Source organism: Spermophilus citellus (genome assembly GCF_964194105.1).
Source record: "Spermophilus citellus genome assembly, chromosome: 2".
In the NCBI taxonomy this organism is placed as follows: Eukaryota; Metazoa; Chordata; class Mammalia; order Rodentia; family Sciuridae; genus Spermophilus; species Spermophilus citellus.
The window spans coordinates 174,780,542-174,793,397 of NC_138183.1; the positions used below are offsets into that span (position 1 = coordinate 174,780,542).

At 43.5% G+C, this 12,856-nt stretch overlaps 2 protein-coding genes across 3 annotated transcripts in view; both read right to left on the reverse strand.

Annotated features, from left to right (window-relative positions):
• The window catches only part of PANX1 (pannexin 1), a 36,754-nt gene extending 28,420 nt beyond the window's left edge, over positions 1–8,334 (reverse strand). Inside the window, exon 1 of one of the 2 annotated variants that reach the window (XM_081274022.1) lies at positions 7,665–8,334. In XM_081274022.1, the coding sequence (XP_081130148.1) occupies positions 7,665–7,845 (181 nt within the window). In that variant the 5' untranslated portion in view covers positions 7,846–8,334. The remainder of the gene's footprint in view (positions 1–7,664) is intronic. The other variant, XM_081274023.1, reaches the window with a different exon arrangement.
• A 3,714-nt stretch (positions 8,335–12,048) lies between these two features.
• Positions 12,049–12,856, reverse strand: part of HEPHL1 (hephaestin like 1) — a gene marked incomplete at both ends in the record, with an annotated part of 69,616 nt that continues 68,808 nt past the window's right edge. The window contains 2 exons of the mRNA XM_081281205.1: positions 12,049–12,242; positions 12,342–12,410. Coding sequence (XP_081137331.1) covers positions 12,049–12,242; positions 12,342–12,410 — 263 coding nt within the window. The remainder of the gene's footprint in view (positions 12,243–12,341; positions 12,411–12,856) is intronic.

Below are 12,856 nucleotides of genomic sequence, written 5' to 3' on the forward strand. Positions count from 1 at the left end.
TTTAGGGGCTGGGGATGTGGCTCAAGCGGTAGCGTGCTCGCCTGGCGTGCGTGCAGCCAGGGTTCGATCCTCAGCACCACATACAAACAAAGATGTTGTGCCCGCCGAGAACTAAGAAAAAATAAATAAATATTAAAATTCTCTCTCTCTCTCTCTCTCTGTCCCCCTCTCTCTCACACTCTCTCTTTAAAAAAAAAATTCTCAATTTTAATTTCTAATATGGTAAATACCAAAGATAAAACCCTCAAACAAAAGATTTTTGGAATCCTTAAGAAATTTTAAGTGTGAAAGGCTCTTGGGCCAAAAAAATTGAAACCACTGCTCTAGAGAATGACATTTGATGTTGAATGATAAAGTTCATTTAACTTACCAGGTACCTCCTCACTTCTGGAAACAATCCAGTATAAGCTATTCTGCCAAGAATGATCAGATGTTTTTATGTGAATCAACAGATTTACATGCAGAACAACAGAAACAGTCCTAAAATGGGCTTATTTTTCTAAGAGGAAATCAAAAACCAATGAATTAAGACTGGGTTTTCCAATACATAACAATGGGGAAATTATTGGCTACAGTTTTGATGTCCCATCAAAAGAAGAAACAGACTAAAGTGGTAAAGGTTTAAATATAATTATTAAAGATAATCAGAAAAAAATAATGAATTTTATCTGCTCCAAGGATGGGCTGTGTCTAACCATAATGAAATTGAAAAAAAAATTAATGCATGCACAGTTTTGACAAAAAACCCACAAATCTCTCATCAAAATTACCAGACCAAACAAACAAACAAACAAACAAAACAACCCTCACCAGAAACAAAATTCAAAAGTAATTAAATTCTGGTATTGCAGATATTTTTTCTTTTTTCAGTGGTTCTAGTATTGTTTTTATTTGCTCTCACAATTACTAAAATGTTTGCTTATTGTCTGTCTTGTCCTACCTCCTGCTCTATTACTGTTATTCTAGTCAACTCCAATGGTACTACAGAGTTTTCAAGTAATTTTAATGGAGATTTTTTTTAAAACTGATTCTATCAAGACACATAAAATTCCTTTTAGAGACAACATAATACTAACACACAGTATCTAAAAATGGTAAAATCCTACTGACATCCCTGTTCATTTTGATGTTTACACACACTTTACTGAATGCCTACAAGTGACCTTTGCCCTTAGTGAGTTTATTATAGGGTGGGGAGATAGAATTCAACAATTAATTATAGAAGGGAAACTTACAGGGCAAATGCAATGAGAACCTGTATCAAGAAGTTCAACTCAGGGGGCTGGGGTTGTGGCTCAGTGGTAGAGCGCTTTCCTAGTACATGTGAGGTACTGGGTTCAATTCTCAGAACCACATAAAAAACTAAATAAAGAAAATAAAGTTTTTTTTTAAAAGAGGTCAACTTAAAATTGCAATTTTACCCTAAAATGGTTAATTTCTTTCTTAAAACCAAGAGCACGTCAATGCCCCTTCCAGACTTCCAAAGGTTACATTTAGAGGGAGTCAGCGGGACTCCCTTTAAAAACACAAGGCAGTGTTGTTGTTTTCCTTTACTTACTTGAAAGAGGGAATCAAGAATGCAAAGCCATCCTGGAAAATGATTTCATCTTCTAGAAACTGATAATGTTCTAATCTCTTTTACTTTCAAAATTAGGAGTAAAAAAGCATTTGCAAAGATTTTATACAAACAAGCTGTATGTGTGAGAGTAGTAATTTAAAAGAATGTAACCACCCATTATCAGGGGCCTGCTTAGATGAGCTATGAGAATACAATGTGCCATGGAATGCTGTTCTGCCCTTCATAAAACTGTAAGGCCTGTGTACTGACACAGAAAGCTCCTCAAAACATACTAAGCAGGAAACATAAACTATGACATCGTGACTCAATTATTTAAAAATTAAAATAAGATATATACATGTTATATGAATGTAGAGAAAGGCAACGACAAGGCTATTCATGGCATAATGGTTACCCCTAGCACAGGGTGAAGGAAGTTGAAGAATCCTTTACCATGAGAACATATTTATGTACTACTTGTATACTAAAAACACTACAAAACACTAGCAAGGCAATATCTGTGCAACAGCAGCCTCTCTGGACAGCATGCATCCTTCTCTTGGCTCTTTGGTTCTGAGCATGAGTAGGCATGTGCTTTTCTACGGGATCTATGCCATGAGACCTTAAATACTAGCCCACTCTTACAGACACCACTAAATGAAGCAACCAGCTTTACCAGTCGGTACAAGCTGAAAAGCAATCCGAAGATATTCCCAAAGATGTGCATAAATTCAGCCACAAGGCAGTGGATGACTTCCCAGCTGCTGACTCAGTTACAGGAAACACAAGAACTATGGTTCTGGAAGCAGCTGCCATTTTATCTGCCCTTTGGCTAACTGGGCCTGGCCCAATGCCTTTAATGATAGCAAAAAAAGCAGTGCTAGCTAACTTTGAAGACCCATATCCCTTTCTGTCCAGAAATGAGGCTGCCCACTGGGAGGGCAGTGTAGAAGGGCAACAGGAGAGAAGGATCCCTAACAGATTAGATGCCCTTTTCCACAGTGGTCCAGCCAGCCTGGCTCAGGTCAAGAAACATCCTGGCAGGAATCTGGGGCACTCCCCTCCTGGAGCTACATGCCAGATTAGGATATTAAAGGATCAAAGCAGTCTCTGAGGCACTGGGCTTTGCATAGCCCTAAACCAGAGCACTATAGATTCTGTTTGTCAGAAGACCCAAGAACATAAGTCCCATTCAGAGTCTGAAAATTTTGTCTTAGTCTGCTCCAGCTGCAATAACAAAATATCACAGACTGGGTAGTTCAAACAACACACATTTATTTTCTTACAGTTCTGGAGTCTAAGATCTGGAGTACCAGATCAAGGTACCAGCAGAATCTGTGTCTGGTCAGAGCTCTCTTCCTTGTTTGCAGAGGGCTAACTTCTTGCTGTGTGCTCATAAGCCTTTCCTATCAGTCACACTTATGGATAGATCTGTCCTCTTCTTATTAGGGCACTAAACCCATCATGGGGATCCATTCTCATGACCTCTTCTAAATTTAATTACTTCCTGAGGGCCCCATCTCCAAATATCATCACAGTGGGAATTAGGGCTTTAGCAAACATTTAGGCCATAATAGTAGCAAACTTAAGAGAGTTCATTTCTTTAATAGTTTAGATATATTCCTCTAGAATTTCAGAGTTTGAAGGCCATTTAATACAATCATGCTCATATTCTACAACAAGTGGTCACCCAGCTATTTCCTGGACCTCTTTTCCCACTCTCTATGGGTAAAATGTCCTACACTTCTAGAGGTATTTGAGGGGGCATGCCGATGGTATAACTTTGCCTCCTGCAGTCTCCACAACAACGACAGATGTGTGGTAGGTGTGTGGTGTCTGTACCACACAGAATGACACCCTTCCTTCTTCCACAGCGCAATCCTCTAGCATTTTGCACACAGATCCCTCCCTTGTTACAAAAATAACACAAAAGGGGATGAGCCATATAATCTAAGCTTCTAGATCCAATGGTACAACTTACCTCCCTCCCATAATGACATTCATCCTTTATGATCCTTATCAGATGCAAATGTCTATGAGGAAGCATGCCTGGCCTGACACAGGACAGAATGGTATTACCAAAGGGCATGAAGTGGGAGCACTTCCAAGCAACTGAGACTTTAGGAGGATATACATCCCCTCCTTTCCCTCAGCCCAGCTGTTCTTCCAGGAAGGACCCCAGGATGGATCTCTAACGTGCTCTAGTATCTCCACTAAGTTTCTACTGAATTCATCTTGCCGCATGCAAGATGCAATGCAGGGTGAGAGGAGGAAAAGGAGAGGGTTGGGAAATGCCAATTCTCATTTCTCCCTAGTCCAGAGTCACAATCGAATTCAAATTGTCTTCTGTGGTATGCCAGTTATGTGTGATGAGATCCTCTCTACCCTCTGCCACACACACCCCCAACTGGATCTTGCATAGAATTTTGGAAAGGAAAAGTAGAAATATCAGGCCTTGCAAAGCAAGTACCCACTTGTGTTATTAAATGCAACTCAACAGTTAGTATTCCACTGTCCCATAGGCTTCAAAACACAAGCCACAACTCAGAAGTTAAGAGTCTCCTAGCCACTTCCTCCAGAGTGTTTCTGCTTCCAATTCTTACCGTCAAAGGGCATAGCAAAACCAATGAGTGGCTGTGGCCCCAGGCTGCTTCAAAAGCTACCAGAAGTTCCCTCCACCTTGACGGTGGCACCAACTCCACTCTGCCCCTCTGGACCACATCACTTCTGTGATGACCTACAACTCACAGGAGAGCAAGATTTAGTGAAAGAATAAGCAGAGTCCCCTCTGCTCTCTGTCCCTGCTGTAATCCTCACCTCTCAGGCAGCCCCATGTCAGCACCCACCATGCTGGGCCCATGTGAGCTATAGATGTAAAAGGGCCAGAGCCCTGGAGAGCAGTGCTTTTAATCATAATCAATTTACTACTACATGCAGTAGTTTATCAATACAAAAGGAAAACTGACATGAATCATTAAAGATGATCTTCTCATTTCTAATTTTGTATACACCCCAATGCAAAGAAGAAAACAAGGAACATTTCTGTACCCCCTTTCACATAGAGCCGCCATACACTAGTTTCACCTCCCATCTAAGGTGAGACTAATTCTCTCAAGCTCAAGCCACCTTACACCTCCTTGCTTTAGCTCACACTGCTCCATATATTTGGAATCCAGCCTCAGAGCTCTTCTCTGCCCTGAAGACCTCACTGTTCCAGTGAGTCATCAGAAACCCCTCCTTCTGCCCTCCCACTGCATAGGCTTTAGTATACACCTGACATTTCCCACATCCAACGAATCTTGTATTAGAAGATGATGCTTAGAAGCTAGATGATGCTTCTAAGAGGCAGATTCTATATCTCATGTGTCTGACCCTGCCAATATCAAGGAACAACACCATGCACACCTGGCTAAATAAACAGTTAATGATGCTAAAAGCTCTCACCTTTCACTCTCTCACCAGTGTTTGTGAAGTGACTTCCATGTGCAACGTAGGACACCAGGTTCTAAGGATCAATAGAAGATTAAGTATCTTGTAGGGGAGGCAGCCACATGGTGATGTATAATGTAAAGTGTAAAGTGTATCAATGAGAGTGTCCTGGACACCCAAGAGGGAAGGAATGATTATTAGGAGCGGGAAGGCAAAGCCATGTTTGGAGTTTGCAGGGGCTATCTCATGCTTCTTCTAGGTCTGTGCTCGTGGACCAAATGTAGTGGGGCAAAGTGCTTGCTCCATTTAAATTACTCCACTCTGTATTGTTGTGATTGTTCTCTTTTGTTTCTTTGTTTTGTTCTTGTCTGAGTACAGCTAAACTGCACAAAACTAAATATTGCATGACATGATCCCAGTGTACAAATTTCACATATTAATTTATGTACCTTTTCTCTTCTCTAAAGCCCTCATCATTCCATGTACATGAACACTCAGATATATCTGATACGACTTCCCTGATCCTGTTGGCTGCATCCCACATGCCTGTCCTTCCCTTGCAATTCCTGAAGCGTTTAGAAGATATGGGAATTTGCTTGAAAGTTCTATACCAAACTACCTGCCAACCTTCACTCTTTGGGAACTGAATTCAATACTTGTCTTGTTACTGAACCACACACTGCTGAATGATGTTACTTAATAGCAGCTTCATTCTAGTGCCCAGGGGGTTTATAAATATCCAAAAACAGGGAAAGGACCCTGTCTCAAAAATCCTTTCATATCCTCCTCAAAGTACAGCAGTGCTATACACACAGCATGAGCTTAAACCCTTGCTGGGTAAACCCATTCCCAACCTCCCTGCAAATGCCTCTCAGACAAGCCATCTCTTTGGAATTTGGAAGTATCTAATGCACTTCTGGCACAGATGTCTTAAGAGTTCCTCTAGTAGATGGGACTAGAGCTGAAGGTAGATTTGGTCAGAGTGACCAAGATCTCCCTCCTGACTCTGCCCAGACGAGGGGCCCAAGACTTACTATTTCAGCACTCGGACCATGCCTCATTTATTCCTGGTTCCTTGGTCTCTGGCATTTGGTTCAGCACACAGCTGGCACTCAAGGAGCAGTCACTAAATGGAGAAATTATCTCCAAGACCCATGCAACTCAGTGGTTTTCCTTTAGGCTAAATTCCCTGTCATCTAGAAGGCAAAAGGAAATCCCGAAGAGTAACTATGTCCAGCCCAAAGACTAGTGAAACTAAAAACTTAATTTCAACATGGAACTTGGCAACTACCTGCCAAACTAAACAACTTAGTGCTGCAGATCACAAAATTAAACTCATTACCACCTTTTTTCTAAACCCCTGCTTCAACTTCACTACTTCTATGAACAACACATCCATTTATCCAGACCTACAACAAGCTGAACAAGTCTCTGCCCTTCCTGGCCTATTAAAAATCCAGGTTCCCAAGTACTTCTTACTGTCCCTTGATCTCTCAGAAGTAATACTTCGTTTCCCTTTCACTCTTCAAACCATCCATGCACAAGACCTCAACTGAAGCTTCACCATAAGGCATCTGGCCTTCCTAACTCCAACATCTCTCCTCCTTCACATCCAGATCCTGCATGCCATCATCAGGCTATTGTTTATTAAGTGCTATTTTCAACCAGTCTGTCCTCTGCTCAATACTTCCCACTCCTGAGACTGTCAGTCTGTGCTCTTCTGTTACAATGTGACACAAGCCCATCCTCACTCTGAGATTCCCGGAACTCAGACTAATCCTCCTGCCTTGGCTAGGACAGTTGCTGTATCCCTTCCAGGAACATGTAACATGCTCTGCCATTTCAAAACTTTGCAACAGTCTCAACCTCTGCTTATACAAATTTCATCCATCCTCTGACATAAATTTTCCCCAAAGTCCAGCTCCACTGTCCTCCAGCCCACCCCTAGAACAGTCTTTAGCCCTCCTACACTACTTCCCAGTTGATTCATTGACAACCTCTTCTGTGCTGAAAGTTAGGACAGCTGCCAAGGAAGACCACTCAGGTGACCTTGTCCAAACTTCCAGACTTTTGAATCTCATAGGGCTGTTAAGACAAAATGAGAATTGACATAAGGGGCATTTGTTCATCTCGCTCTCTATATATGAAGGCCCTCCAAGTGAAGGATCTAACACCAGCCTAGTGCAGTATTTTCCATCATTCACAACTCTACAGAACTAAAATAAGTATCAATTAAATGTAAAACAATAAAAAGGAGAACAGGCTTTTAATGAAACACTTCGTCTTCACATCCTACTTTTGGCCACTCAGGAACCTCTCTGGCACAAAATTACAGGTGACTGAACAAATACTGAGGGGAGAGGTTTAAAAGGGGGAAACAGTTGTCCTGGGGCAAATCTGGTGGCAAGGGCCTCAGTCAAAAGGATGCCACAGTCCGATCAGTGGGGATGCAAACAGGGTCAAGGCGGATAAAAATGCAGGCGGGCAAAGAACGCTTCGGACCATAAAACTAGGGCCACCTTTATTCCCAACTTTCAAGTCCATTGATGCTAGAAGCCGTTTCAGAGGCCTGTTGAGATTCAGGCGGTTGTGAAATCAAATCACATCTCACCAGACCCGGGCAGACCTAGATAACGTCGGCCCAGCCTGGGGCGGCCTCTCCCGTCAGGGGCCTTACCAATCGAGATCTCCTGCGCGAAGGCCAAAGAGATTAGCAACAGCGGCAGCCCCACAGCGATGCATGTGACCATCTTGTCCACCGCCAGCTCCAGCCGTAGCCCCTTAAACTTGGGCTCGGTGGGCTCCTTCAGCAAGAAGTCTGAGAACACGTACTCCGTGGCCAGGTGGGCAATAGCCATGGCTACGGCGCGCTGGGTTTGTCCAAGCAGGCTAATTGGGGCAGGTCCGGGTACCGGCGGCGTCTGGTGGGCCGCACGACGCCTTCACCCCGTCACTGGCCTGGTGGGAGGCTTTCGCTTTCCCTTTGCTGGCTCCCGCATCCTTCCAGCCTTTGCGCCTTGGTGTGTCTGGCTCCCAGCGATCCGGCTGGAGCCACAGTTGCCTGGGATCAGCGCCTGGCCAGGCACCACTGCGGCCAGGGGGTCTGGATCCAAAGCTCTCCCAGGTGCTGCAGTCCCGCCCCCGCGCGCTCAGCCTGCGCTTCTCCCTGGGGGCGGACGACACTCGGGCTCCGCGCCACTCGCGCACGCCGCCCGCAGGCACTACAACCAACTCGGGAACAAAGCACTTCCCTCACTTCCCCGCCCCTCCGCGCGCCCCAGCCGCCTAAGCTGCCTCCCGGAGGCCCTACGCCGTCAACCCGCGGCGCCGCGCTCTTCCGGAACCTAGAGGGAAACCGAGTACCCAGGGGCGTGGAGTTTCCGGAAGACGCGCTGACGCGCAGCGGAGTGGGCGCGGCTGCATCCCGCCCCCTGCCAGAGTCCTGGGGAATAAGCAAAGGGTTCATCCCCCGTCGTGGCCCCTCTGGAAAAATCTCCTTCCCTTCCATCCACTTCCTGGCATTTGAGATTTTTCAAATCATTTCTGCAAGTGGCCCCTTCCTTTGTGCACAGGTAGCCCCCTTTTGTGCTCCATCCCCAACATGTCTACATGGTGAAATCAGGTTAAAGGAGACTGTAACGACTTCATCATACAGCGATGCCAAAATAAGGCAAATTGAACGAGCCGGCGCTGGACCCTTCCAGGAGCCCCGCTTGAGAGGGAGACTTGAATTAGGAGTAAGCGCTGTGTGACTGTGTCTTAGACCAGGGTTAGCCTGTATCCTTTCCTTCCAAGTCAAAGCCGCAGTCTGGGAGCCAGCAGAGAAGTGTCTACCGGTGCGTGGGGGGCTACATAAAGCTGCTTCTGAACCCCTAACAGGGAGTGGATGATGAGAAAGAAGAAAGGAAATACTCTGACCACCAACACTGGGACCAGGCAGGGCTTTTAAACCTGAGGGATTCTTGAGATGAGGCTCATCTGCCTTCTTTGTTCTTTGTGTACTCACACATCCATGAATGTAATTCTCAAAACTCTCACATGTTCCTCTCCACCCTGGTGTCCTCTAAACACACATCCAAGGGCCTACACAGCCCATCATCCTTTCTCCTAACTACATACAAAAATGTCTCCCCAAACCCACCAAGTCATTCTCCCCAAGGGCTGCCAGAGGGAGATTTTTAAAGCTCTAATCTCATCATATTACTCCTCTACTTAAAAGTACATTTTCTTTTAGGTTAAAATCCAAAATTCTGCCTGGGTGTTGTGACTCATGTCTATAATTCCAGCTACTCCAGAAACTGAGACAGGAGGATCCCAAGTTCTAGGCCAGCTTGGGCAATTTAGCAAGTCCCAATCTCAAAAATAAGTGAATAAAAATAAAATAAAAGATTGGGGATATAGCCCAGTGGTAGACAGCTTGCCTAGCATGTGGGAGGCTCTGGGTTCAATCCTTAGTACTTTAAAAATTTTTCTTCTTTTCAAATTCCATAGCAGGACCACTCACTACCTATCCACTATTTTCACTACTCCTCTTTCAGTTCTTCAAGTTATTTAGTCCCCTTGCTTGGCCTTCTTCAGGCCTTCCCCAGTCCAAAACACTACCCACAGTGGCAACTTTGCCTGTCTCACTCTCACAACTCCTGTTCTCAGCTCAGTGCCCAGAAAGGCCTTCCTCAGTAGACTGCATTAGGTTAGGTCCCTTTGTTAAATAGTTTTGGCATACTGTCACCACAGGTTACTAGCTGTGGGTCTTGGAGGAAGTTACTTGACCCTCCTGTGACTCCACTTTCTCATGTGTAATATGGTTATACATACCTCTTGTGATTGTGGCAAGGATCCAGTGAGTTAACACATGTAAAATGCCATCACGGTGCTGGACAACTGATGAGCATTGTATAAAAGCTTTCATTGCTTTCTATTTTTTCTTCTTCAGAATAATCACAGCCTGGCCTAGTGGCGCATACCTAGAATCCCAGCAACTTGAGAGGCTGAGACAGGAGGATCTTTTGTTCAAAGCCAACCTCAGAAACTTAGTGAGGCCCTATGCAACTTAGCAAGATGGTGTATATAAATAAAATATTAAAAGGGTTGGGGATGTGACTCAGTGTTTAGGTGCCCCTGGATTAAACCCCCAGTACCAAAAATTAATTAGTCAAAACTCCTTAAATATGTAAAGGATAATTTTCTTTTAACCTCTCTCCCTCCCAGTTTAACAAAAGGTAATTTTGAATGGAAAAAAAAACCATGCAACTAGCCATTTTATGATATGTGAAACTTTATTAAAAAGAGAAATAGTGCAAACTCATTTAAAAAATCAACTAAGTGAAAAGGAAAAAAACTAAATAATTTGTTGTTTTATGAAAGGTGAGCAATAAATAAGGCATTTATCATAATTATTATTATATAATTATACAGCCCACACACATATGAAAACCATAGTGCATATACTACAAAATCACATTGGTAGGCTGGAATTCAAAATCTTTTGGATACTGTGTTGATGTGACATTCAAGTAAACTACAAACAGAATTTTTAGCATTTGCATCCTGTCTTATGTAAGACTATAGCTTCTATCAAATTACCCATTTCCCCTCACCAAGATGAAGTTGAGAAAGTGTGAAAGGTCCCACCACCAGAGTATTTATTAGTCCTACTCGTTCACCTGGATATTCAAGGATCCACTGCTAAGGCAGATGTTCTAGTATCACTCATTTGGCATTGGCATCCCAGGGCAGCTTGCTCTGAGCTAAGGGCAATTTCTCAGTCTAGCAATAAACAACTTGCTTTTATCAATCTTATACTAACGTCCAGGCATGCCTTCAGAAAGGGTGGATTGCCTCATAATGGGTTGAGTTTAGTTGCTCAATATTTTATTTTTGTATGTGAGCCTTGAAAACTGTAAAATTATCTTCAAAGCTAACTTAATGGTTTAAAAAACTGCCACTGAGACTCTTTTTCTCGCCTTTCCTTTTCCTTTTTTCTCCTCCTCTCAAGGACTATATGTTGAAGAGGCAACCTGTCTAGGATTTTGAAAGATCTCTTCTCCCAACCACTAAGCTGCATTGATGAATTCCTCCTGGTGCTTCTCAAATACTGAGGATGTTCTTCTTTCATAGAAGATGGAGACCTGGGAAGAGCCCCCCTAACTGAATGAAAAGATGAGACTGAAGATTCAAGCCCAGACTTGAAGTTCTCCCTGTTGCTGAGAGCTCACACTAAACTCTGACTCACAGTGAGAAAACCCAGCCTGCTCCTTCACAGATTCCAGCCTTCCTGCAGTCTGGAACAGAAACAGAAATTCTCTAGTTGATTTTTAAAAATGCAGACATTGCCAGGGAAACATATTGTAAAAACATATAAAATGAAGTGAATTGTAAACATTCAAGTATTTCTACAGGTTTGCATAAAACAGCAGCAATTTAAAAAAAAAACAAACCTTATCACTTTGCCTTGTCTAGCAAACAACGCACAGGTTATTTATATTAAGGGGAGAAAGGCCAGGAGAGTTGATTAAAGACTCCAAAAAATGCAATCGGCAGATACTAACTTAGACACTTCCATGAACTTCTTAGAAACTTGTTTTCCCTGTGACAACTAAGGGATGCATCTTATGTAACAGTGTTGAAAAATCAGTGCTATTCCAGTTAGAAAAATGTCTAAGGCACTATAGCTTTTTCTAGAAGTTATTTGTCTAGAAACTTTGGCAATTAACCAAGGAAGCACTGTTTAATCTAAAAATTATGGAAGATGGAATATGAAAATATCTTTCACAGAGTCTCCCACTTCAGCAAATTTGTTCAGAGAACAGACGCAGTGTTGGCTTTCCTTGGTCCCACATATTCTCCTTTTTTGGCATTTTATACCTGAGGATTATTCACAGCCCATTTAGAAATAAATAAATAAAAGCAAATTGCTTTGGATAATGTTCCAGAGGATCGGAAGTCTGACACAGGACTCGGTTGTCAGCCTTCTTTGGTGAACGATGCCTTGGTCCAGTTTTCCTGTTGACCGCCATCCAGCCAGGAACCTCATCTATTCCTGCTGAGGAAAACCAAATGATTCACAAAGCATCCGTGGGGAGCGCACAAGACTGGACTTCCTGATAAGGCCTCTGCCTCCTTGCGGAGCGCAGTCTGATGGAGAGAATCACCGTGGTAACCAGGAAGAGGAGTCCCATGATGAAAAGGATGACCAAAGTAGCCTTGGCTCCTCTCGGACCCAGATTCTTGCCAAAGAAATACAGCTCTTCCCTACCTGTGAAAAAAGAAAAGTGAGGTGTCAGGCACCTGCCTCTCTCTGAGGAGTGAAACACTGAGGCATTCACATGTAGGATGCAGGAGAGAATATCATTACCGTTGGAGGGCACTGTGGCCGGATGGGATGCCCCTCCAGGAGACTTGGTGGAGTATGGAATCCTGTTGTCTGGACAGGGAAAGTAAGTTGATTGTTTTATGAACAAGAGAAAGAGATTATTTTCATGATATAAGCTATATCATTTTTCCAGCAAGGACTTTACCCCACCAGTATCTGCCATCTTTCTTGGATTCTCACCAGGCAGCTTCATACCAATGCACATGTATTCTACTCCTCCCACTTCCCAGGTCCCACTCACCCACTGACATCCATCTTGATCATCCTGGCCTCAGAAACCTTGGGTCTCACCCCTAAACTGTTAGCCCTCCCATTACTGCCACTGATGCCTATACTGTGCCCTCATTTATGACACACCATACTCCATTATGGCTACATATTTACATATCTGTCTCTCTTACTTGACTTCAAGCTCCTTGGGGGCTTATCTGGGTTTTCTTCAGGCCTCCTATTTTCTAGGTCTACAGGAAACTTGGTGCCATCATCTGGCATCATTG